Source organism: Elgaria multicarinata, chromosome 6, assembly GCF_023053635.1.
Source record: "Elgaria multicarinata webbii isolate HBS135686 ecotype San Diego chromosome 6, rElgMul1.1.pri, whole genome shotgun sequence".
Classification (NCBI taxonomy): Eukaryota; Metazoa; Chordata; class Lepidosauria; order Squamata; family Anguidae; genus Elgaria; species Elgaria multicarinata.
This window is the reverse complement of record NC_086176.1, coordinates 51,592,745-51,619,981: the sequence shown is the minus strand read 5'-3', so window position 1 is coordinate 51,619,981 and position 27,237 is coordinate 51,592,745. Positions and strand designations below refer to the sequence as shown.

At 39.7% G+C, this 27,237-nt stretch overlaps 1 protein-coding gene across 1 annotated transcript in view; it reads left to right on the top strand.

Moving 5' to 3' along the window:
• The first annotated feature begins 347 nt into the window (after positions 1 to 347).
• TUT7 (terminal uridylyl transferase 7) overlaps positions 348 to 27,237 on the top strand; it is a 41,690-nt gene continuing 14,800 nt past the window's right edge. Inside the window, exons 1-17 of the mRNA XM_063129398.1 lie at positions 348 to 467; positions 3,620 to 4,132; positions 5,924 to 6,102; positions 9,093 to 9,209; positions 10,241 to 10,418; positions 10,790 to 10,878; positions 11,354 to 11,405; positions 12,348 to 12,417; positions 15,055 to 15,181; positions 17,467 to 17,586; positions 18,688 to 18,822; positions 19,912 to 20,092; positions 21,828 to 22,954; positions 23,998 to 24,148; positions 24,837 to 24,923; positions 25,332 to 25,432; positions 26,559 to 26,616. Coding sequence (XP_062985468.1) covers positions 3,640 to 4,132; positions 5,924 to 6,102; positions 9,093 to 9,209; positions 10,241 to 10,418; positions 10,790 to 10,878; positions 11,354 to 11,405; positions 12,348 to 12,417; positions 15,055 to 15,181; positions 17,467 to 17,586; positions 18,688 to 18,822; positions 19,912 to 20,092; positions 21,828 to 22,954; positions 23,998 to 24,148; positions 24,837 to 24,923; positions 25,332 to 25,432; positions 26,559 to 26,616 — 3,265 coding nt within the window. The 5' untranslated portion in view covers positions 348 to 467; positions 3,620 to 3,639. The remainder of the gene's footprint in view (positions 468 to 3,619; positions 4,133 to 5,923; positions 6,103 to 9,092; positions 9,210 to 10,240; positions 10,419 to 10,789; positions 10,879 to 11,353; positions 11,406 to 12,347; positions 12,418 to 15,054; positions 15,182 to 17,466; positions 17,587 to 18,687; positions 18,823 to 19,911; positions 20,093 to 21,827; positions 22,955 to 23,997; positions 24,149 to 24,836; positions 24,924 to 25,331; positions 25,433 to 26,558; positions 26,617 to 27,237) is intronic.

The window sequence follows — 27,237 nt, the reverse complement described above, 5'->3', positions numbered from 1 at the left end:
AGTTTGGTCAGATAACCCCCACCTCCACACACACAAACAACAACCCCAAATTGGTTTGTTTTGTTGTTTAAAACCAGGCTTGTTTTTCTTTCGAGCGCCTCTTCGTACTTTTCTAGTGCTCTGAAGGCGAGAGTCTTCGGCTTTTGTGACTGGAGACCTCCTGAAAGGGAGACAGGAGCACTCTCTCGCGCTGGCTCTCTCGCCTCTACCGTCATGGCGGCCGCAGCCCGTGAGGTAAACACAATGTGCCGGATGGAGCAGAGGCGGTGCGACTGGCGCTGGGCTGTGGGAGGGGCGAGGGAGGACGGGGAGGCAACGGACGGGGGCTGCTGCTGGCTTCCGCCTCGGTACAATGGAGCGAGAGCAGTAACGGGGTGGCGGAGGAACCGGCGGCGGCGGCCGTGACGGCGGGACAAGGACGCGAAGGCCAAAGCAGCGACCCGAAGGACGGTTAGTTCGGTTGCCGAGTAAGTTCTTCTTCGTCCCTCCCTTTCGCTTCCCCCCTCCCCCCGTAGGCGGAATAAGGTCTCGGGGGGGAGACCCTGGCAGACGCCTTCTCTTCGCCCCCTCCCCACCCATGTGGCCCCCATTTGAGGAGGGGGCAGCGCGGACCCGCCGTCGCGGCGGGGTGGTGATAGCAGCGGACGCGGCGTGAGCTTACCTGCAGCAGAGAAAGGGAAGGCGGCTCTCTTTCTTCCGGGGCCTAAGGGGGAAACCCTCGCAGCTTCGCCTTCCAATTCCTTGGCGATGTAGCACTGACCCCCGCCCGCCCACAACCTTAGGCGTTTTCACGTACGAGGTTCGCTTCGGTTTTGGCATCACGCGGTCCGGCCGGTTACAGTTTACCTTTGACTGTCTCGTCCACATTTTCTTCACAGTTAAGACTGCACCAAACAGGTTTTTTTAGATGCTTATTAGCCTCTCGCTCTAAGGGTAGCGCCCCGGATGAGGTTAACATCGGATATCTACACATACAAGTACACACAGGCACACATGTAAAAACACACATACCTATGTAGGCCCTAATGTTTGTTTGATTAAGTTACGGCCTTTAGCTGCTTCTGCGCTTGGTTAATGTTCATATGTGAGATAAAACGCAGAAAAGAGCTTTAGAGGTGCTCTTTAAGGTCCTTTGTTAAAAAGCTCTTGGTCTATGTGTTCACTCACGTTCTTGTCGAGACAGCTTCATCATGGGATACAGGTGTTTGATGGATCCCTTGAATAATGGTTTTGGGAGTGCTTCTCGGACCCCTCCAGGCATTATATGTTTTGTTAAGTGTCCCTGCTTGCAATCTGTAAACACCACTTTTCAAGGAAAATCTTTTCCTTGGGTTCAAGGTGAGGATGGGACAAAAATATGGGCCTGTTTACTAGTTTAATTCCCCTGCTGCTGAACTGTGTTTTGTTCTCAGTGTCAATATTATCAGAATTGTCAGAACAGGTAAGTGTTTTGTGGCATCTTAAAGTTTAATAAATTTATTATGGCACTGGTTTTTTTGTGCAGCTCGAGTTTGCCTGCATATGCCACAATATATTTGTAACTCTAGGGATATACACACGAGATTGGGGAGGGATTGCTTCATCTTTTCCCAGAATATCACTTTACGCCATAGGCAGGACTACTTCTCTCTAGAAAACAGAGCACAACTGTGGCTGTCCTCATGTGACTTCATTGCATATGACCCTTTTTGTGGGGAATTGTTTAATGTACATAAAAAGTACCTGAACAATACAAAAGTAAAGCACAACAACACCCTATGGGGATAGTTAATGCTGTTTGGCTTTATTTGTGTAAATGCAGCCTTGAGAGTAAGGGTAGATTTTTTTTTTAGTTTTACTCACGTGACTATTTTGAAGGATTTTTTGGAGATTGCACACCCATTTCATTGGCTTTGCACATTCCTACTTCTCAGTCCCTTTGGATCATATCTATTCATTAGACAACCAAATGATAGTAATTCAGACTTATTTCAGTGCCAATACTAGGCATGTTTATGTAGAAAAGTTCTGCTGTGTTCAATGGGGTTTTATTCATTTGTAAGGAGGGTGTTTAGGATTCCAGCCTTTGGCTGCTAAACATCTTTGTATTCAAAGCTGCACTTTTAAGAGCTAGTGTCACACTCGCAACAAGAAGAAAATCAGGCACAAATACTTGTAATAGGTGCTTGTCCAATGTTGGCCATTTCCCAGAGGAATTCACTGTTGTGTTCAAAGAAATTACTTTGATATATTAATCTAAGATGAGATAGAAGTTGTGTTGCATTTTTATCAAGAAAATAATCCTACCATTAATTTAGATTTATTCCCTCCCTGGCTCTCTAGATTATACCTATATATATATTTATTTATTTTATTTATTATTGCATTTATGTCCCGGTCTTTTCTCCAAGGATCCCGAGGTGGCATGCATAATCTTCCTCCTCTCCATTTTATCCTCATAACAACAGCCCTGTGAGGTAGGTTGGGCTGAGAGTCTGACTAGCCCAAAGTCACCCAGTGGGTTTTCATGGCTGAGTGGGAATTAGTACCCAGATCTCCTGACTCCCAGTCCAACACTTTAGCCACTATACCACGCTGGCTCTATAGGTACTTGTTGTGTGCAGAGTGTGTTATTCTTTCCTTAAGAATGGATATGAAAAAGATCTCTCTTCCAATCTGGGTGCAATTGTTTTTGGCTGGCTGCTGTCAACTTTTATCTCTGCTTCATTGTCTTTCAGTTTGCCATTTGAGTTCATACTCCAAAAGTATCATCAGGTGTGGTAGTAGTTAGGCTTCATTTTGTAACCTTGTCTGATGATATAGTGACGAATAAACCTTACTCAGTCATGTTCATAATCTGATTTACAGGAATTTGACTGATGCCACTCCTCTTTTCCAACTTCTGTCTCTGTCAATACAGGAGCACATTCAAGAGGCAAGGCCTGTACTTTTAAGTTCAAAGTGCCACCAACTATGAAATTGCCTTACCAGTACCTTATTTGATGTACTAGTCCTTGGAGCTAAGTGTTTTTGTTGGGTGTTACAAAGGTTGTCTAGGTCATTATTGGAATGGTAGAGGCTGTGGAATGTCGACTGTGTACAGCCATATACCCACCACCTTCAAGGCAGCTCCTAAAGGCAGTAGCCTTCCTGGTGCATCTGTTCTGATCCAGTTTTTATAAATAAGCATATAGTATTGGTATAATTACCTTGTATTGACAGAATATTTGTCATAAATTTCTATCACAAATCTTACACTATAATAGGTTTCTATGTTGGATTATTTTTTATTTTTTATTTATTTAAATAAATTGAAAAATTTCGGAGCGGTGTACAAGGTAAAATGAAAATAAAACAGAATAAAACAGTTAAAACAAAATTTAAAAAGAAGCAAAACAACAACAACAACAACAACACAGAAATCCAAGGTATTGCTGTATCTAGAAGAGGTGACATATTTTTGTTTACTAGTAAAAGCTAGAGTAAACTGAGAGGTAGTGGTTTGCCTGAGGCATCCCAGTAAGCTTCCTGGGTGGCAATTTGAACCTAAGTAAAATAAGTTTAAACGCTTCTCTACCTTCTTCATTGTGTCCTACCGACCCCATTTTGAACTTTTCTTTTTCTTTCCCTCATATTACAGGGAAAGAGTCAACAGCTATTATGATGGGAGATACTTCAAAACCTTGCCTTGCAAGACGTAATAAAGAGCGGGGAATTTTAAATGAGGAGGATTTCCAGAAGTGTGCTCTACGTCATGATTACCAAGTAATGGATGATTATGGAAATGGACACAGCAACAAGATGGACATAGGACTCGAGAAAAGAAAGGGTGCACCGGGTCACTATGGAACAAGTCCCAGAAAAGGACCACATGGTGCTTTGAGTAGTCCAAATTCTAAAAACATTGTTTACAATCAAGGGACAAGAATAAATGATTCCTCAAAAGACCAAATTAAGAAGTGGGTATCTGACAACCATCATGCTAATTCAGACAGCTGGAGAGAGTACAAATCTACAGCCCGGATACCTGTGCTTATCAGAACAAGGAAGGATTCTTTTCATGAGTGTGAGAGCCCAGGAAACAGAAATGTACGGAGGCAACTCCAGAGCATCCTAACAAGTGAAGATGGGTCAGATAGGAAAGGAAATTCTGGTAATATACACATCTGTGGATAATTTTCTGTTGAATTGAACTGCGTTCATGTTTTGGGGGGTGTTGGGTGCCCATAGCCTTCAGTTATCTTCAAACCCTGGAAATACTAAGTATGCTGTTCTGCAATATTTCAAGCAAGATTGTTATTAGGCTATAGCACGATATATACACTACTCTTAAATATATAACCCTAAAACTACTGTATAAAGGTTGGAATCTGATCACACCCCTTCTAGATGGTATTCTAGCAGAAGTGGGGGTTTCCTTGCAGTAATTATCCTATGTGAGGTGAATTGGTCAAAACAGTGCTTCATTTACCAACCCACCTCAATATCCTATTCCAGCCAGAGCTGAAAAGATGCTTCAAATTCATGAGCATCAGGTCTGAGAGTTGTAGTCCAAAGCAAGTAGAAGATACTAAGCAGGGACACTAGTATGGAGGTCCTAGTTCATCTGCACAAGCCCTATTAAAATATGTGCAAGAGTGCTGTTGTGCAGCTCTCAATTATTTCAATAGAGAAGGGGAAACTTTTTGGTGTGCCCTATGTGTAAACAGGCATCTGAGAGTTTTCCAGTTCTACCTCAAACTACCCCTTCTAACCTCAAATGTGTACACTGGGGACAGAGACATATGGGTGCTCACAAACCCTAGGAGAGGGGTGGAAAAGGGTTGTGCTCTCCCGAAGCCCCTCTCCCTGTGTGTCATCCCACTCTGCCCACTTTCCTTTTCTCCAGCAGAAGAAATGTCCCTTTCTCTGCATAGAGAAAGTAACTCAGCAGCTGCTTGTAGGAGCTAGTCTTGCAAGCACCTGGCAGGTGCCTCATCTCCTTTGTCCACTGCTCACTTCCCAACTGGGGTGCGAGCAGCACACAAAGCAAAGGGATTCAGCAGCCACTTGCAGGAGCTTGTTCTGCGAGCACCTGCGTAGTCCCTCATCTCCTTCAAGTTTGGCTCACATCCCAACTGAGACGTGGGTGTTGCCTGAAGGAGGGAATCCTTATGTTATCTCTGATCTGTGATGGGAGATAAAAATGGGATTCTCTTGTGTGCTGCTCATCCTCCCATTATGGCACACAGGGGAATCTTCTTGTTATCTCCAATCAAAGATTGGAGAGAATGTGATTCCTTTCCCATCCAAGGAAGGATGGGACTTGGATAATGACATGCCTAACTTAATGCTGTCTTCTGTTTGGAGACACAAATGTTACTAGCTTAAAGGTAATGATATAAATTTCTTATGGCAATTCAAATGAGCAGTATGAAAAAAAAAATTGAAGATGATTTGTGGAATATTAAAAGGAAAAATGACAAACAAACCCCATAGCTAAGTACTGTGACCACTTTCTTGGTTCTGTTGGCATGTAAGTTATCTTAATTTAGCTGCCTTATTATCACTTATTTCCGCACTCTTAATGCACATTAAAAAAGAAGGTTACCAACAAGTGTTTTTAGAAAGATAAAAACTGACACATGATGGTAATTTTAAGGCTGCAACCCTGTGGACACTTGCTGGAGAGTAAATCCCATTGAATACAGTAAGACATCTAAGTAAATATATGTAGGATTGTGTTGCGCATTATTTTGATTCTGGGTGCCTCCTTTTGTGCTGTACCTTCCCTTCTTGGGTTGCAGCTCTAGAATTTCTGGTCCACAACTGAATATTTCTCTTAAAGCTTCAATGCTTCAGAATTCAGGATTTTCAGCAATGGTTTGCTTAGCTGTGGAAATGCACTGAGCTCATAACAATGTGCAGTGTACTTAAGACATTTTTCCCCTGATAACTTAAAAAGAAATGAAGAAACATAGGAAGCCAAGGAGATCAAGAAGGATGAGAAAAGAAGAAAATGATCAAGATGATGATGTGGATGGACCAGTTATAGATGAGTCTTTACTGACAGCAAAAGAATTGCTAGGGCTGCAGCAAGCTGAAGAACGACTTAAACGGGACTGCATTTACAGGCTGAGGAAGGTAGCTATTTCTGCAATATATATTATTCTCATTTTGTGATTGAATATGTGAATTGAGAACCGACAGCAACAACGACAGTGAAGAGTTTTGGAAAGCGTAAGAGAACTGAACATGTTTAGCCACAGAATATTGTTTTACATATTTGACAATTGCTACAAAGGGGTTGGTGCTGCTTCTTCATTATGACCAGCAACAATAGTCTGGATAACCATCTATAATCATTTGCTTAGGTATAATGAATCATTCATTGGACAAAGTAGATCAACTTTTGACATACTGTATTTCTTCAATTCTAAGACACACTTTTTTCCCATATAAACATCTCTAAAAACGGGGTGCGTCTTAGAATCACGGGTGCGTTTATTATTTCTTAGAATCAAAGCTTTTTTTCTGTTGGTGCTACTGAAATTAGTGTGCGTCTTACAATCGATGGCGTCTTACAATCGAAATACGGTATATTTTTTTACCATGTAGCAAAGTGGACAGCACTTTTACTCATTAGACAGAAAGTCTAATGAGTACAGACTTAGCTGGAATATTGTGCTCAATATTCACTTATTGATGTCACTGGGCTTAAATACATATAACTAGGTATATCTTTATGTCCCAATCTCCCCCAGGGATGGGGAACCATTAGCCCTCTAGATATTACTGGACTACAACTCACATCATCCCTGACAATTGTCTAAATTGTCTATTGCTGATGGACAACATCAGGAGAGACACAAATTCCTCACCCCTGTCCTACGCAAGCAGTTGCATCCAGCAAAAACACAATGTACATATCACAATGTGTGGACAGCAGGTATACCAAGGAATAAGTATTCCCACTACCCCCACTCTAGTCCTTGGTATTCCTGCTGTTCACACATTGTGAATTCATCAGCAATAGACAATATAAACAATTGATGGGAGTTGTAGTCCAGTAATATCTAGAGGATAACTCAGTGTTATCCACATTAGTGGAACCATCCCTCTGAAACCTGTGTCTCTGCAACCCACTTTTTTGCACAGATTTCTTACTTCTTTCACATGTTTTGTTTTTGCATTGTATCAAACAATGACCTTGTTCAGACAACACACTAGACTATAGTGGTTAAGCATTTTGAGCTAAACATTATAGCTTAGTGTGTTGTGTGAAACATTCCTAACCATGGTGGCTACATAACCACAGTTTCAACATGCTTACTAACCATTTAGTGGGTTAGTGGCTTAACCATGGGTTAGCATGTTGATTGATCAGGCCCAATGTGTGGTTCCAGTGTCTAGCAATTTTTTGGTTTAGCCAGAGTTAGAACACCCCAGGGCCAAATAAAGACTTACTGTATTTCTCCGTTTCTAAGATGCCATCGATTGTAAGACGCACACTAATTTCAGTACCACCAACAGAAAAAAAAGCTTTGATTCTAAGAAATAAATGCACCCACGATTCTAAGATGCACCCCGTTTTTAGAGATGTTTATATGGGGGGAAAAGGTGCATCTTAGAATCGAAGAAATATGGTATTAATGAAATGGAAGACAAGTTTGGAAAGACTTCGTGCATATTCAGGTATATCCAGAAGAAACATAAAATAGCATTAACTAATAAGTAGAACCTGCATTAAGATGCTGCAATATATACTTGATCTCTTAAAGTGTTCATGGTTTCCTCAAGAATATTAAAAGCCTTTAGAGGCTGAATCAGGCCAGTCCCCCAACCTTTTTCTATTTTTCTTGAACCCCCTCCTCCTCAAAATGCTCAATCCCCTTTGGAGTTTAATTTGGGTGTTTTCTTTTAATTTGTTTTAATTACAAAATTTTGCATACCTAGAAAATTATCGAAGTGAATAGAAACCACTGCCATATATTACCACCTGAGTTCACTCTTAGTATATGCAGGTGAGACCTTTAACAAAATATTGCAGTATCTTCCCACTTGCAAACAGCACTTCTGCTCAGGGTTCCAGCAAGCCAACAATGCCTTCCTCCGGGATACTATAAGCCAATTCACTCTTCCCTGCCCCAGTTTGCTGTTTTCCTTTTCCAACTGACAGTGGTCATTTGACTCTTGGCATGCTCATTTTTCAGGCCATTGTAGGGGAGGTGTCTTCATTTTGGGGGTTTTTAATAAGGTTTTTGTAAGTCTACAAACCACTGCGTTTTCCTGAGTGTGTCTGCCACTTCCTCTTGTCCTGACTCGGTTTCTGTTGGCAAGGGGGCACTGAGTTTATCACTAGAGGGAGTGATAAAAGACATTCTGATATAATTCATGTAAATGCTACAGCATTGTACCATCCTTAATAATATTAAAAAAATAGGAAGACTTACCATCCTAGATCATTCTTAAATTCAGGACTCTGTACAAGTTAGTAGATACTTTCAGCAAGGTGTATCCAAAGAGTTAGTCAAGTCAAGCAGAGGTCTGATTAATTCCTTCCTTCTCAAGAAAATATTTTCTGTGAAATTATTAAGCAACTTGGGTAAGAATACATCCATAGAATATTTTAAAGTTCCAATCTAACAAAGCCAATAACATAGTTTAAATTCTATGGGGAGCCAAGGAAAGAAGAATTTGGGTGGTTTTGTTAATAACATTATCATTGTCATTATAGATGTTGACTCAAATGTGGTCACTGGAAAACTCAGTTTTAGGACAAAGGCAAGAATATGTAAAAATGATTCCAAACTGGGACTACAAAACAATGGGATCTGAAAGGCACAGCTTTGACCTTGGGCAGTTTTTACAGTCGAGAGAGCTGCACAGTTTAATACATGGTACAGGCATATTTTGATACGTTGTCAGCTATCAGAGTCAATGGGAAGTAGGATTCTGACCAGTTTGAATTGTGGTACTAGATTACCCCCTATATGTTTCCAATAGAATTTAACTTCCAGTTCTCAATGTTTTTTAAATGATCGTAGATATTCACTGAGTAAATGGCTTGGCTGTGAGCTCTTGATAAAAATAATTATGAAACAATAAATCTTAATATGTTGTCTTCTCCTTAGCGACCTCGGAGCTACCCAACAGCCAAATATACTTGCAGATTATGCGATGCTTTGATTGAGTCGGTGGCATTTGCGCATAAGCATATAAAAGAAAAAAGACACAAGAAAAACATAAAGGTGAGTCAATGACAAGTCAGAGAGATCGACACATCAAAGTTCTTGTATGTTGTAAAGATGAACAAAGAAAATTAAAAATATTGCTTGACAGCATAGTACCTGATCACCAGCAAGAGCAGACACCACAGCTAAATATGGGAGGGACCAGCATTGCCTGCACTACACCACCCTTCTCAGTTTCAGGCCAGGATGTCCTCTGCTGCTACCTGGAAATTGTAGTTGAGCAACCAAGGACACTTGCATCCTGGCTACTCCATCTTCTGTTTGATCTTCCACTGTCACACTCCAGCCCTTTCACCTTCATCCAGACGTCTACTGCCAAAATCACTCCTCTCTTTTGTCATTTGAAACATGTTCTGCTTTTCAAATTTATTTATCTGTTCATTTCAATGTTTATATCCCCATCTTCCATTTTAAAATACTCAAAGTGACTGATCACAGTTTTTAAATAATCAAGTATCACCAAAACCAAACAATTTAAAAAGCAACAGATAAAATGACAAACTCATTCTTCAGAGGTTGGGTTAGAACAGCCATCAACTTGACAAGCCAAATAGATACCAGAAAAGTTGGTACATTGATGGCGCTATATAAATAAATAATAATAATAATAATAATAATAATAATAATAATAATAATGAAGGGCATAGTCATTTAAGGGAGCCAAAGCCATTTAGGCGTTAGTGGATGGTTGAGCTGGAAGAGTGATGGTCACTAACAGGTATGCATTGGGGTATGAGAGTGGAGAGAGAAGCAGTGGCAAGGTTATGAAAGGCTTTGAAGTCAGGACAATGTTTTTGTAACAGAATATGGCTTTTCTGTATATTTTCAATGATCTTTCAGATAGTAAGATGACACACATCTTGTAATGCTCTTTGAAGGAACGTTTGAGTTGGTTGGTTTTTTCTTACCTATGTAATATGTAAGGTTATAAGGATACTTTCCTGTGTTAAGTAATCTTTGTGCCAGATTATTTCCATAAATGGCTCTGAGAAAATATATTTAGATTCTTTTGGGTATTATCTTTATAGGAAAAGCAAGAACAGCAACTGCTGACTGCTCTACCTCCACCAACACCTTTGCAGATCCAAGCGATTGGTGTTGCTATTGAAAAAGTAGTGCAAGAATTTGGTTTAAGTAAGGAAGAATTGGAACAAAGAATTGAAATTAAAACTGCCATGGAAAATGTATTGCATCAAAAATTGCCAGGTAATAATAATAATTTGTTGTGAAGGTTTAATGGAAGTTTGTTTCATTAGTCTTTAACAATTTACTGTCATGTGTATTTTCACTGTATCTTAGTTACCTGATGCAAAATATGGCCTTGAAGCTGTAAAATAGATGAAATAGTAAAGTAAAAGCCACATAATAGCCAAGAATAAACAGACATGAAGGAGACCTAAATCATGATTCACTGCTCATGTCCTTTATAACATCGATGGAACATTAAGGGATTTCAGGAGTGGAGCCTTTCTTGGTTCTGAGTCCAGCTCTGGGCTACACTCTACTGTTGTGGAGAACAAAGAATTTCTTCCCTTTCTGCAGTTTAAATTAAAACTTCCAATTTTCCTTCATTGTAGACTGTTCTCTAAGGCTGTATGGCTCTTCCTGTAGCAGATTTGGTTTCAAAAATTCTGATGTAAATCTAGATATTCAGTTTCCAGCCAATGTAAGTATGTTTGTTTTCATTAGGAAAGATTGCATAAAGTGGGTTCTAGGAGCTTTATTGTCAAGTTTTAAGTTCAGATGCTTCATAGCATAGCCCTAATGGTACTTTAAGAATCGACATCCATGACAGCAGGTTTGGGAAAGTTATACTTTTAAAAAATGTACAAATGCAAAGATAATTGAAAATGTTCCTTGTTTATATAGCAAAAATGCACTCAAATAACCTACTGCACCCTACAGTATCTATTGGTGTGAACTAAAATTTTTAATGACATTTCATCCTTTTAGAGTTTTACACCAAAGCCTTTTAAAAAAAAAGCACCAGGCAAGTAGCTTATCTAAGATATTACTTAAAAGAGATTAGTTGACAAGTTAAATGCCATGAAATGTTACACTAATATTTAGAAACGTTGCTGTAGAAGAGTTCATTAAGAAATGTCAAAATTGTATAGCTTTTGTTCTGCTTTTTTCCATAGATGTCCCAACCAGATGTACTCTTACTTGTACAAGAAAGCCTGAAGAACAGTGGTAAGACACATTTATTATGATCTATACTAAGCCACTTTTTTGTTCACACAGTATGGGAGTGGCATTTTTGTGCAAGTAGCACTGTAGAAATATCTGTAGCCTGTGGATAGGAAGGAATGGGTTGGATACAGAGTTTCCCCTTCATGAATTGAGGTTGCCTGCTTGGAGGAAATGGGCAGAGCAGTAATTTTTGCCAATCCCTCCTTTCCCTTTGCAGAGCCCAGCACTACCTCTCACACTGTTTTGGAGGGTTCCTCAACTCTCAAGAGCACATTATCACAGGCATGGAAAGGTGCAGTAGGAGGAGGCAATTGGCCAGAATCGCCGCTCCCCAGTCCCACAACCTTTCGGTCCTGGAGGTTCATGCAGTTCATGGAGTTCTGCTCCATGCAACTCTGGATCCAAACTTGTGTCTGTAATGTTCGGTGCAATTGTGCATTTCCACTCATAACTAAAAGAACAGAAGATTAACATTGTAATGGAAATCCCTACCAGTTAAAAGTGCTGGGTTTGAATGGCGGAGATAGGGGCCAACCTTCCATCACAAGAATAACTATTGAGTTCAGTGGGTATATTGTCCATTAACAACTCCAACCACCAACTGCTTGTTAAGGTGTCATTCAGGTGGATTTAATGCTGGTCTGTAATTTTTACAATCTAAGAATGAGTGAGATAACTATGTGAAGCTCCCACTCGTATTGGCAATTGTTTGTTTATAGAATCTATAACCTGCATGTATCGAAAAGGTATCATGAGAACAAAACGAGATAGCTTCAAATGGCCATTCTATCTAGTAATTGCACTACATCCATTTTGAAATTGCCTTTCAAACATAAGCAAGGGAGTAGGCGGTTTTCTTTTTAATTTGCGCTATGTGAGAGATTTTACATATTACTTTTCTTCAATACCATGATTAATGTGGCTTTCTTTCCTCCCCTCTAGAATCTTTTATTGATGTTGATGCAGATTTCCATGCTAGAGTGCCTGTGGTGGTGTGCAAAGAAAAGAAAAGGTCTCAGCTAGCAAATTTATGTGTTCTTAAAGAGTATAGTGATGTAAATTATACATGCATACACTTGTGTTAGCTTCTGTACTAGATAACTCCAAAGATCTTGACTAACAGAGTAGTAATATAAATAGAGCATCTGTGGAACATACAAAGACCAAAGGTTAGGGATGGTGGATCTGCCCAGCTCAAGTTCATCAATGTTTTCCACTTCAAAGTTTGTTCTTACCTAGGTCCATATTGGGTTTGAGCTCTTTTTTCCCTGTATGGAAATTTGTATTTCAGTGCACATTTTTCAAAATATATGCATTTTTTTTCACTTGTATACATTTTTCTCCCATTGACTAAAGTGTGTTTGTGTGCATTTTTTTTAAGGTATGTGTGTTTTCTTGCACGTTTTCCAAATGTGCGCATTTTTAATCACATCGTTTGTTGCCTGAATAGCATTGCAAACTTGGAAACATATGGATATCTGACTGCAAATTGCATTTAAGCCTGCTTTTGGGTCTGGAAAGTGCTAATTAGATAAATTCTGGCCAAAACCAAACTGAAATGAATTTCTTCCCCATCCCTACCAAAGGCCTATTTACTCCAGCATTCTGTTCCTACTATGGCCACTCAGATGGCCATGAGAAGCCCACAAGTAGGCCATGAGCACAAGAGTACTCTCCAGCTCATGTTCCCAGCAACTAGTATTGAGAGGTATTTAGCCTCTGATACTGAAAATAATATCCAGTATATAGGCATAATGACTATTAGCCGTTGATAGCCTTATTCTTCATGAATTTGTTTAATTCCCTTTTAAAGCCATCCAAGTTGGTGACCATCCCTATATCTTGGGGTAGCAGATTCCACAGTTTAACTCCATGTTATCTGAACAAATACTTTAATCTGACCTGGATCTCGCATCATTCAACTTTAGTGGATGACCCCAGCTTCTAGGATAATGAGAGCCCATGAAATTCTGTCATACTATCCCCTTACTTGCCTGTTTTCTAAGGGCATGTCTACACTTAAGGGTGTAAAGGGAGGGAGGATTGCGGACTTACCTTCTTCCACGATCCTCTCCCAGCATCTTGAAGGCTGTGTGACATCCCAGAAGGAAAGAGGGACGTTGCAGCCGCCATTTATTTATTTTTTTATAACAGGAGACAGAGTGCACTTGTGCTCCTCTGAAAAGTAAGTTTTTTTTAAAGAAGAACATCCCGAACTTGCTCCCCCTCCCCATGGGCACGGAGCCTCCCTGTACGGCTCCATACCCATTTTCAGAGCCTTGCTACTCGCAGGGAGGAAAGGAAAAGGCAGGAGCGGCGGCCACACTGTCCACAGGATGCTCTTGGGACCATGGGAAACATTGGGTTTTCCACGGTTCCCAAAATCCCACGGAAAGCCCGTGGCTGTCCCCGCTTGCTCCCAGGATTCCCTGTGTGTCATATGGATGCCCAGGGTCACACAAGAGACCAGCCTGGATTTATTGACTGGTGTAGACATGCCCAAAGAAACTCTTTTTGATATCGTGCAAACATAAAGCTTTATCCCAACTGTGCTTACTTGGAAGTAGGTTGCTTTGCATTCAATGTTTTTTTCCCCTAGTAAGTAAATTTTAAATATCCCAATCCTAATCTCACTAACACAATATATGAAGGTTGCAATCCTGTACCCCATTGAACTCAGTGGAATTTACTTCTAAATTATGCATAGAATTGCACTGTAAGATTCAGCAAGAGCAGCCTGCATGATTTTAGTATTCAGTCAACAAAAGTAATACACTATTTTGATACTTTCAAAACCTTTACTTGGCATCACCCACATACAGCTACTTGGTCTGTCCTTTTCTAATACTTCGCTTTTGAGACAATTTATAGATATTTTTAAGGGTAGCATGGCATAATGATCCAGTTTAGATTTACTGCAGTAAAAGTGTTTTAGAATTTGCTTGCTAAAGGTAAATCAGCTACTAAGAAGCAAGCGATTATTATTCCAAGGTTGCTTACAGACAGAGAATCTTTTCCATCTTTTCCTCCTTAATGGATTCTCTGTGGTTTGAAAAAAGACTGAAGAAGGGGTGGCAATCCGTGGGAGGATTCCTTGTCTAGATCCCTCGTAAAATCCTGGAATGAGGCAGGGTGATCACAGAATAGCCGCCTTGTCTGGAAGCACCCTAGGAGTCATGCAAATGTTATTTTGAAGCATATTTTTCTTTTAAAAACCTAAAGCTACTACTAAGAATTAAACATTATTTACACTGTATCAGATGAGTGGTATGCAATGATGCGCAATATTATTACAGATATTAACAATGTACGTAGATTTCTCACACAATTCCGTAATGCAGTTCCTAGATCTAACCCATTATGTATTGGACAGAACCAGTCATTCAGTGGCTGCAACTGAATAGGGCAGCTCCGCTTCTCCTCTTCTTCCTCCTTTCCTCCTGGATAACAGGTAGTAAAGAACATGTGAAGCAACGTAATTATGCTTGCAATACCTCAATCACGCTTGTTACTGAGGAAAAGAGAAGAAGGAAATAGAAACTGCTTATTTTCAGCAGCAGCCGCTCCCTTCCAATGGTATAGTTCCACCTTACATTTGATTTTTCTAAGGGAAGAAAAAATGGTTTAATTTCTGCCTTTATCGTTTCAGTGGCCTTGTTTGCAGAGTAAGTGCAGGGAATGAGAATGCTTGTCTGACAACAAATCACTTGGCTCTGCTAGGAAAATTAGAACCTCATCTTGTGGCCCTAGTTATTGCCTTCAGACACTGGGCCAAGGTAAGACTGATTTAGTAGCAAAGCATGTTTATGCGTGTTTGTACATATAGGCAAATATTCAACCAATATATATTCTCCTTTTTAAAAACAAAACAAAACTATATTCTGTTTACATGGGGTGACATCCAGCAGGCCCGTTCGTATGACACAACATCCCATTGTGGGCTATATAAGCCCCGATGAGCCACTGTGCCAGCCCCCATTTTGAATATACGACCCCCCCAATCAGGTGGCTGCCATGTCATCTAAACCCAACTATCAGAGATTACGCAAGGATTAGCTGACCTTGCATAACTTTCAACTTGTAGGTTGTTTAACCCTCACATAACCCCTGAAGACTGGGTTCGCAATTAGATAGGACCTTGGAAGGTGAAGAGAGTTGTTCCTGCTGTTTATCCATGTCTAACTAAGAACAAGGGTAGGCATAAGGCTTCACACATTTTGGAACTGATAATTTCTTTTGTAATCCAAGCTATGTGTTGTCTTAAAACAAACAAAAATCAAAATTCTGCACCAAGGTAATCCAAATTCTATAGCCTATGTAAACTATGCATATTGAACAGACTTGCATAGAGTTGTTTTTGAATAATGTTTTGTGTTTTCTAATCATTGGGAGAGACAAATGCTAGGTAGCACATTGACATCCTATTTTCTGACCACTAAAAAGCCTTCTGATGCTAAACCCTGATATTTTTTCAGGCCAATTTTTATAAACATGATTCTTTTTATTCTTTACTTTTTAAAAATAAAAAAACTTGAGATCAAAGATCTGAGTTCTGTATCAGTAATAAATTCTGTCTTTGACACGGTACAGACATCATGCTTCCCAATGTATCATAATCATGGTTAGAAACACTCCTTGGGCTCACACACACTTTCCTCTTCTGCTGACATGCAAATTCTTCCATCCTGAGGGTGAATAAATTGAAGCTTAATTCAGACAAGATAGGGATATTCCTGGTCATTTGAAGAGCAGGATTCAGTCTCTTCTGGATGGAGTTACACTTCCCTTGAAGACTCAGATTTGCAGTTTGGGTATAGTCCTGAACTGAGTCCTGAACCTAGATGTCTAGGTTTTGGCTGTGTGTCTCCACAGCTAAAGCACCAGCTGCATTCATTTCTGGAGATGTCAGCTCTGGCTGCAAAGACACATGCCTTAATTACATCCTGTTTGGACTACTGTAACACACTCTACATGTGGTGCCTTTAAAAGATGTTTGGAAACTTCAACTGGTCCAGAGTGCTGCTTCCAAACTGTTGACCGGCCTCTTATAAGGAGCATGCTACTCCTGGTTACAGCAGTTTCCAGGTACAATTCAAAATGCTGGTTATGATCTATCAAGTTATATAAGGTTTGGGGCCAGGTTATTTGAAGACCACATTCTCCCATATGAATCTCTGGGTTTTATATGAGGCACTTCTCTCTGTCCTGCCACATTCAGGGGCTGCTCCCAGGCCCTGTAACTCTTTGCCAAGGGAGGCCAGGCTTGCTTGCTCTCTGTTGTCCTTCCCCCAGGAGTCAAAAGACATTCTTATTCAGACAACCTTGAGTGCTCGTGAAATGGCAGGATATAAATGTAATAAATGAAGTAAAAATATTGAAATCAGTGGAATTTAAGCAGCTTTAGCAGAATTGTACTTTTCCAGTATATGAGTCATCCCCCGATTTCAAAGCTGCTAGGATGGTTTCCTTAGTTTCTTTTACCTCAAGTCTATTGGATTTTTGTTTTCTCTTTTTATTGTCTGACTGCAGCATTTTCACATAGAGAAAACAGCTTACACTGAACAACACCTTGCAGTACCAATAATGTAATCCTTCTGCTGTGAATGAATGATTCATCTCTTCTATCTTCTGATGCTCAATATACCTTTTTCATATGTTCTTTTTTAACACACTTGAGCTATTTTTGATTTTGCTCTATTAGAATCTAAGTGTTGTTTAATAAATCCAGTTTTTTTGTGATTTGAGTTCTCGAGAGCTGTGTCCTTTGGTGTACTCTGGAGCAGAGCATGCAACCTGGTGAAAGAGACTGTCTGTTCTATCAACTAGGTCTTGGTGCTGTTAGGACAAGTGGGGCACTGCTCCATGATCTAGTATAGAATGCTGCTTTAGTGTGGGAGTATCCTCTTCCTGTGCCACTACATCTAAAGGGGCAGTATAGGTTCATAGCCCTTTCAAATTGTGTTTTCTGGTGAAGGACTGGTTAATTTCCTCACTATTAGCTGTCATTTTAAAATGTGAGAAAGGAATATTTCAGTGGGTGTTTCTCTTTTTCCTTTTGTAGCTATGTTGTGCAGATCGTCCCGAAGAAGGCGGATTACCACCTTATGTGTTTGCTCTAATGGTTATTTTCTTTCTGCAACAAAGGAAAGAACCCTTCCTGCCCGTTTATTTAGGATCATGGGTATGTGTATTGCATAAGAGTTTATTTTAAAAAATTGAATTCATTTTTTACTTGTGTAGACTCCAGATAATGCACTCTTTTTTTTTCTTTCCTAGCAAAAAGAAAGAAACAATCCATCTCAATAGTAGCTGCATTTAGACAACCTTTCAGATTATGTATTGAAGGATCAAGAACAAGCCATAGGCTTGATTATTGCCTCTTCCCTCCCCACACCTCTCTTATGCACACATCTTTAATACGTTACTTCCTAGTCTGTTCAAATTATAGTTTGCCATTTTGTTTGAACCAGCAAATTATTGTCTTGCAAACTAGGATCAAACTGTGGTTTGCAATCCTGTTTTGGAGGGCTCACTCGGAGGCAAACTACAGTTCAATTAGACCAGGAACTAAATTATTTAAGCCATGTATGTGAATAGAGAGAAGAGGGAAGGATGGACTGCTCAAGTTCTTGGCTTGATCCCCATCTTCCAAACGAGTGTTTGGAAGATCATCTGAATTCAGGCAGTGTGTTAATTTTCCTAAGTAAGGAAGAGGCTATTAGAATTGACTGCATTTCTTTCCAGAGTCTACAAAGGAATTTACCAGCTCCCTTTCTCATAATACAGTTTGTAGTCACTCAGTTGGTTAGCAGGCTCTGTCGCCATCATAACTTCAGGAATAATGTGGCTAGCTACTGTTTGAATAGAAAAAACATGGTCTGGCCAAGCAATGCAGCTTCCTTTTAATGATAGTCCTGTCAATGCGATTGGACAATGAGTTGGAACCAAAGTTTGCCTTCTGTGAACAGAAGGGCTATTTCTGCCCAGAGAAGGCTTTTGATCCAGCAGAGGTATCCTGCTGACGGAAGGGTGTGTGACTTGCTGATAGGCCACCTCCCACACGGCTTGGGAGGGTCCCCCAATTCTCTGGAACAGATTTCTGGAGGTTGCAAGGGGCTCCATGGGGAGCAACAGTGATTGCTCCATGGGGAGCAATCAGCAACAGTGGCTTCCCCCTTCCTCCAGCAGAACTGAAGTCTGGATCCAAGCCAAAGTTTCCATCCTTAATGCTGATTTTTCTCTTGAATCTTACGTTCATCATTTTCTCATCCCCTGTTGTTAGATTGGAGGATTCTCATTGAACAAATTAGTGAACTTTAATCTAAAAGAGGTTGAAAATGACATTGTGGTCTGGGAGCACAATCCTGCTGTTGATGACCCCATTTCTTCAAAGGACGATTCTCCTAAGAGGGGCAAGGTATTTTAACATATTAATTTTAAGGCAGGAACATTTTTAAGCAAAGTGTTTCTTTTTAAAATCTGTTCTTTGTGGGGTTTCCTTCATGTAATAGCACAGCTGTGATACATCAGTTGTTATTCCCAATATACATACATCAAAGAATCATGGAGTAGGTGCAACTAGAAAAAAGTCTAGTATTCTCATTGGCTTCAATGGGACTTAATAGCTAGTACAGTATAAAATCAGTTCTGTGGACATGCATGCAGAGCTAGAGAACTGAAGGATTAACATGTCCTAACAATAAAGAATTATTTATTTACCTAAAAATGAAAAATAACATGCTATATGTGTAATGCACAGTTTATGTTAAAGGAAAAGCTTGAGTAAATTGCTGTGCTTTTTAATATTTTGTGCTACGGTTTTAAGTGCTTGGAACTCAGTACATATAAGCATAACGAAACCAGAATTAATTATGTTACAGTTACAAAAGAAATAAAGTGATTAACTGAAGTCACTTCTGTCATCTGCCAGATTAATTTTAATCTATTCAGTATTTCAACAATGTAAGATTAAACTCTTCACATGTTTTTCTTTTAAAAATTATCTGGAATAAACAAGGTGCCACTATGATAATAGTTTATAGTGCTTTGAACTTATTTATGATACATCTGCTATATCCATTGAGGGTATACTAGATGCTTTCAGAAGAGGTACCTCAAAGATTTTGTTATATTCTGTCCAATAAGAAGCTTGTTCTTTGATAATCTTCAATTTGAAATCATGTGTTTCAACTATGTGCTTGATAGAAATTCTACTGCCAATTTTCAAATAACTATTTATAATATGATCACATGAACATTTTTCATAACTTAGATTGCAACCCTTTACACATTTACATGGGAATAAGTCCCATTGAATTCAATATGACTTACTTCTGAGTATGTGTGTATAGGATTGTGTTGTTAATTACCAAATTCCTATCCTTTGTATGTAATACTGGACTGAGTATAGTATTAGAGTTCTTTTCATTTCCTGAAACTGGACATTAATATTTTTCTGTGTGGTTCTAGGCAAATTTGATGATTCAGCCTTTGCTTTAATTGGCAGGTTCCTTTAGTGTTCGATTCAGATCATCAGTGTTCAATCCCTGTTGGACAGCTCTGGGTTGAACTGCTTCGTTTCTATGCCCTGGAGTTTAATTTGGCAGACTTGGTAATCAGCATACGCCTCAAAGAAAAAGTGTCTCGTGAATCAAAGGATTGGCCTAAAAAGCGGATTGCTGTGGAAGGTACTTTCAATTAGTTCAGTTTTAGGAGGCTCCAATTTATATTGAGTGTTGGAGAAATTTGTATCACTTTGGATTTAAAGTTTGGCTTTTGGCTGCTTCTTGGGCCTCTGCGAGCTTCATCTGATTCCTACTTATGCAGTCTTTGCACAAGGAAACAGTGCTGACCTGCTGCCTCTTGATCAAGGCCCTATAAGAGTCTTTGGAAGCTGTTCTCCCAACCTTGCTCTTTCTCCCTCCCTCCTTTTTGCTTTGATTTTTGAGCAGAAGGCCAGAGAGGTTTCCACAAGCCTTTTCCTTTTCTTAGGGACTGTGGAAGTAGCGTTTGACTTCCCCTTTTTTCTTTTGTCATCTTTCCTAAGTGGGTTCCATCATTGTAATTACAGCTGAGGAAATCCAGTTTCTTTTTCGACATTGGAGCTCAGTACAATAAAGTGTGAGAACTCTTGATAGAGGCGAGGAAGCACAAGAAACATCTGCTAGGTTGAGGCTGCTTAGGATTAGTCCACATGACTGTTTTCTCGATGTAGCAAGCCTTGTGTGTGCACCTGCTGGCCACATGAATTGGGTGGTTTTCTTTCTCACATGTCTCACCCCAAGAAGCTGTTTAAAGAAGCTTAATGTGAAGTAACTCACGGTCAAGCCTTCCCCAACCTGGTGCTTTCCAGGTGTTTTGGACTTCACCTCCCATCAGCCCCAGCCAGTATGGCCAGTGGTTGGGAATGCTGGGAGTTGTAGCGCCAAACATCTGGAGGGCACCAGGTTGGAGAAGTCTGCCCTAGATGCTAGTGCAAGAGACTCAGTTTTGTCAAAATATTTCTGATAAATATTTCTTTTACTTACTTTAGAATATGTTTGTACTTTCTGCCTTCCATCCCTATAAGACCCTCAAAGTGGCTTAGAATTCATGTATAAAACCATAAAAATCAGAAGAAAACAATCATCCACCAGCAACAATAAGCCCCCGAAACTTGGGCAGTTGAAGTCAACAAGCATTTCCATAATGTTTGAGCTGCTGCCAAAAGGCATCCAGTGAGACAGTGAGCCAGACTTCATAACAGCAGGGAGCTTGACAGTTGGGGAGTAAGGGCCTCTACTGCATTTCACAGAGTGGAGGGTTGCAGAGTTGGGCCTCCACTGATGGCCCTGGTGCACAGGCAGGTTCAGATGCATTGTTTTACGCAATACAAGATGGCAGCCACAAGTGAGTAATGTGAAGTTTGTGGATAGTCTCATGAAATCCAGGTAAGGGGAGACAATTAAGACACAGATACCATAAACTATTTTTTTTTAATTGTTCAGAGGAGTTGTTCAGTGTGTTGGGGCTGAGAACCCAACTTTGTATTCAGCTTTTTGTATGGGTTATCTGTTCTTTGTGACTGGCTGTCCATGCAAGCCATTTTTGGTGGTACCCAGGACAGTTCTTCAAATTGCCAAATGTGCCCACAGACCAAAAAGGTTGCCTGCCCCTGCGTTACATAGTTAAAGGCTTTTTTTGTTTTCTCAGGCATTTGCTGCTTTCTGCTAGTCTGAATCCTCTGTAGTTTTAATAATCTATTTATGGGGCTTTAATTGTGTTTTTATTTGTGCCTTTTATAGTCACATTGAAGCTGTTAGGAGTTGGTGAGGTGAATTAAAAATGTGTTAAGTAATTTATGTGCTAGTATTCAAACCTATTTTAACACCTTCAATGATGTACCCCATAAAGTGGACCTTGTTTGACTTTCATTTTCCATAGATCCTTACTCTGTGAAGAGGAATGTGGCAAGAACACTTAATAGTCAACTGGTATACGAATATATTCTTCACTGCTTACGGGCAACTTACAAATATTTTGCCTTGCCCCATAAGCAGAGTTCAAAAAACAATCAGCAGAGATCTCTAGAATCCACAGTACCCTTGGAGCTTGAGAAGAGTGCTTTGAAACATGGCATCCCTGATACGCAAAATGCACAGAATGAAGCAGAGAAAACAGTAATGGGCAGCTGCCTAACTTCTACCAAGATTAGTACATATTTTCCTCAGGAACATGTGTTCGATCTTTCTCAGGTATTTGGTGCTGAAAGCTTTGCGGAAGAACAGTTGGCAGATGATATAGAGCACTTAGGGATTTCTCATGAGGACTCAGACTGCATAATTGAAGAATTTATTTCTGGTGACAATGAGGAATTTAAACCAAGCTGTGAAGAGACTGAGAGTGGAAATGAAGAGGAAGAAGAGGAAGGTCATGAACCTGTTAGAAAATGGCAGGAACATTTGGGTATTATTCAAGGTTTGGATGAAGACAGTGAAAGTGGAGATCTTGCTGTTCCAACTAGTGAGCATGACATTGAAACTGACAGCATTTCCGATTTGGAAAGTTTTCAAAATACAGTAGCTGCTCTTGATGAGTTTGGTTTAGAATGCAGTGGAGTGCTTGATGATAAGGTTGACGTTGATGAAGAGAGCACAGAAGGCACTGATGAACTGGATGATTCCCTGATTAAGTTGGAACCGCCAACTCAGGAACAAGTATTTGAAATGGATAACTCTGAGGAGGAAGAGGAGGTGGAGGAAGAGGAAGAACACAGTATCATAAACCAGAGACAACATGGTGATGTTATCAATACCGAAGACGAACTGGACAACACATACACTGGATCTGGCGTTGAGGAGGCTCTGTCTGAAGAGGAAGAATTGTTTATATCTGTTAAATATGAAGATACTGAACTCAGAAAGAATGAAGATGAGCTTCCAAGGGTGGATTTGAACAAAGAAGATAGTGCTGAAAAGGGAATGTTTTCAGAAAGCAGTATACCCGTAGACCTATATAGCAAAGCTGAATTCTTCTATGAGTTTAATAAATCTGCTTTCACAAAAGGCAAGGTAATCACCTCTAAATTTTTGTAATGTAGTTCTTTAATTCCGGTGCATGCTTATCTGAGAAGGTGGGGTCATAATCTGCACTAGAGGCTGTGAGTTTGGCTTCACTAGTAACAATTCCAATTTGTATCCATTATCAGGCTAACTAGTTGTAAGCTTCCACCACGTCAAAATCTTCACTGGGTTGAGCGAGAAGGGTTATTTATTTATTTATTTATTACATTTATATACCGCCCCATAGCCAAAGCTGTCTGGGCGGTTTACAAAAGTTAAAAACAGTGAACATTAAAAAGTATACAAAATTTAAAACCATCAAAAATATAAGAACAGTATAAAGGCTCCACATTTAAGCAACTTAAGTGTGAGGTTGAAGTTATGGCTAAACTTCCTTTAGAGCACCATCCTATGTATGTTTAGACACAAAAAAGTTGGGGGGCAGGACCTTTTTCTGTCTAAACATGATTAGGATTGCACTGTAACGTTGGAGTAATTATATATTGTTAGTGATGTACTTGGTCCCCAACCTGCTTAGCAATTACGAAATATAGCTCCCATTGGAATCAGAAATAAATAATCTCATCCCTAGGTATACCCCATACACTTACTTTGAGACATGATAATGTTTTGGGGTTTGTTTTCGTAGCGTAAAGCAGAGATGGCTAACTGGCAGCCAAATCTTGATCTCATAGTCCTACCAAATTTTAATTGGAAGCTCGTCACAAAATAATTGACTTTATACCTTTGTACTTTGTACCTGTGAAACCCTCACTTCTTGGTAATGCCAATTTTATTATGAATCCTCACCATCCATGAGGAGGCCAGATTATTCTGGCCTTTGTATTAGGATTAGGGTAATAGGGTGGCTCCAAACAGGACAGAAGTTGGCCATTCATTATCTCTCCATGTATACCCAAGGCTGGGTGATGGTTGCTGTCTGCAACCGTATCTCTCTTCCACTTCATAGTTTCAGAAACTGGAAAGTGTAATTGAGCTCAAAGAAGATAACATCTAAATACATCTTGTGCTCTTGCTTTTTCTTGATACAGTCTCCTACAGTTGTATGCAGCTTGTGTAAGCGAGAAGGTCACTTAAAGAGGGACTGTCCAGAAGACTTCAAAAAAATTGAGCTCGATCCTTTGCCACCATTAACACCCAAATTTTCCAATACTTTAGATCAAGTGTGCATCCAGTGTTACAGTAAGTTGGCAATACTTCATTTTAAATAAATTATTATACCAAAAAAACACCAACCCAATATTAAGGTGGGGAAATCTTCATATTTTCCCAAACACGGCTGATTTTCTCCTATAACCATCTTCTCCACCCACCCCAGCTGGAGTTTAGGTGTGTGTTTGGAGGTCACAGGAAAATGTGGCCATAGGGAAGTGTTAATTGCCCTGTCCTGCCAGCCATTTCTTTGCTGTAAATCATGCCTTTCCCCACTGCTTTGCTGCTGTTTGACAATCTGAATTTCCAAACCCACATCTGCTACTGAGGTGATAAACAAATATGTGTTGGTAAAAGCCCATTGCTTTTTAATAAATTCGAGGAGAGATTGATATACTGTTACTTGTGATGATTCGGTTGTTGGACAGTATATAATAATAATAATAATAATAGTAATAGTAATAATAATAGTAATAATAGATAATGATGTTTGACTTTTACTTCAGGTTACCAGCTATTGGGTATTGCGTATCTTGTATTCGTCTTCTCATAACACCTCAAAGTGTCCAGCAGTTTTCTAGCTCTACCAAAACGATTAGATAATTTAAGGTGTAGTGCAATACCATTTTAAAATATTGGAAGAAATCTCTGTTTTGTGCGTCTCTCACTTGCTGGCATGTTTCTGTTTCTAAATGAATACATATTGTCGTTTCAACAGAGGATTTTGCTCCAAACATTATAGAAGATCAAGCTCGTGAATATATACGGCAAAACCTTGAAAGTTTCATCCAACAAGAATTTCCAGGTGTTTTTTGAGATTTTAAAAAAATATTTAATACCAGAGCTTTATTTTTATGATGTCCTTAGTTCACTGTTCTAAATTGAGTTACTACAGAATGGGCTGTTGTTTGGTAATTTGGGGGTTGTTTCCCCCTCCAACAAGCCATACCACTCAGGCTCAGATGACGTGACAAGCCGTGCCAGTAGGCATATGGCACCCAGCATGAGACGTGGCTTAAACAAGCCACCATGGGTTGTTTAACCCATGTTGATTGTGCGAATCAGGTCAGTAGAAAATGTAAGTGCATTCTTTAGTATTTATTACAACTCAGTTTCCTTATACTTTTCAGTGGCCTAATTTTACAGTATTTACCAGCAACAAATGCTAAATATTGCGTGTAAATGTGTCACTGAAATAAATCTTTCTTTACAGGCACTAAATTAAACTTGTTTGGCTCCTCAAAGAATGGGTTTGGCTTCAAGCAGAGTGATCTCGATATTTGTATGACAATTGATGGCCTGGAAACAGCTGAGGTAACCTTTTCAGTATGGACAACTTGACAAATACATGTGCTATGTGTCTTCCTGAGCTGTTAATGTTCCACGTATGTTTGCAAACATGCCTGATTAGTCATAATTATCTACTGCAAGAACATGAGCCGATTCACTCTTAGCATTCAGAGAAATTTTGAAAATCTCTTTTTTTATGTGGAAGTGTGTGTTCAACAATCACTTGCACTGCTGTAGTCTCGTTCATACCAATGTAAAATAGGGCTGGGGAGCCTCGTGCCCTTCAGCAATTTTGGACTCCAACTCCCATTAGCCCCAGCCAGCCCAGTTAATGGTCAGGATTTATGGCAGTTGCAGTTCAACAAAACAGAGGGTCACACGGTTCCCAGCTCTAGAATGTTAGACGAGTGCTGCAGTCTTAATCATAGGGACTGATTGCATCAGTTATCATTGGCAACTGCTTCGGATGTGTCAAGTGGGACGGAGAATAAACACAGTCACAGCTATTTACACTTGGAAACAGATAATTCAGTATGTGAACCTGCTATAGTTGGAGTACAGTAGGCTGCTGCATGAGAAGAATGAACACCTGCATTCAGTGCAGTTGTTTATGGGGAGGGCACTCCTGAAGCCTTTCCACAATAGTGGACTGACAGGGCCTTGGCCTTCATACCTTTTGCAGGAACAGAAGTGCATATTCGGTCCCTCCTCCCTTCCGCTATTCCTAATCTTAACAGGCACTATGAACAATTTCAATTGGAAGCCCCTTGCTATGCTTTATCGGGGCATCTAGACGTGTGGCTAAACCCACGGCTGTGAGATGCTTCCATTCTCCACCATTGATTGCTCTGTGAGAACATAAGTTGCCCCTGCTTGTGGTTTTCTGAATTAGAGATGGTAAAAACAATGTACGGGCCAATATTCAGGCATATGCTAAAGTATGTTTCAAACATACCTTCAACAGTTTTGGAATCTATGTGTATGATAAACCATATTGATTGATCTGCTACACAGTGGAATTGATTACCAATTATTTCCATTAGCAATAATTAAATATGACATTTGTGGAGGCGCATGCAGGGGGCAGGGATCAAAATGGTGTCTTGGTGACAAACCTTGTCAGTACATAAGAATTATTTTTCTACCACAGGGACTTGATTGCATAAGAATCATTGAAGAGCTTGCAAGAGTGCTCAAGAAACATTCAGGTAACCATTGCTGAAAACAGGATTTAAAAATGAATATGAATAATATGAGATTGATCATAAACTTCTGATTCAACAAACAGTAAAATACTGTGTTGGCACTCATGAATGGCATTAAATGTAGTAGGATCAGGCATTAGATACACATATTTTTTGTGATTTGTCATGAAAAGTACAAATAAATTGAGTTTGCTTTCTTAAGCCACTTGTTTTACTCTGCATATAATTTATGTTGTAGGGGAATTCTGGTATTTGACTATACTTATATCTGGCTCTGATCCCTTTCCTGGATTCAGCATTCATTCATTTGGTTTTTGGTTCAGAATCTGGATAATCTCATTTGGGGTAGGAAAAGTTTCAAAACCTCCTGGTTGTAGCTGTGATATGCATATGGCCCAAGATCCATCCGTCATGTCTGCATTATTCAGCAATCAGCCTTCAGTCAATTTCCCATAGTGATATATCTCTATTATTAGCTCAGATTTCTCCAGATATCTCAGTGCACTTCTACTGGCCCCCAATAATAAACACACACACACACACTAAGGTTTTAGAGAGTATCAGAAAATATGCAAATTTATTCTTGCAATGACATACAATAGCATAAATGTAATGGAAAATGTT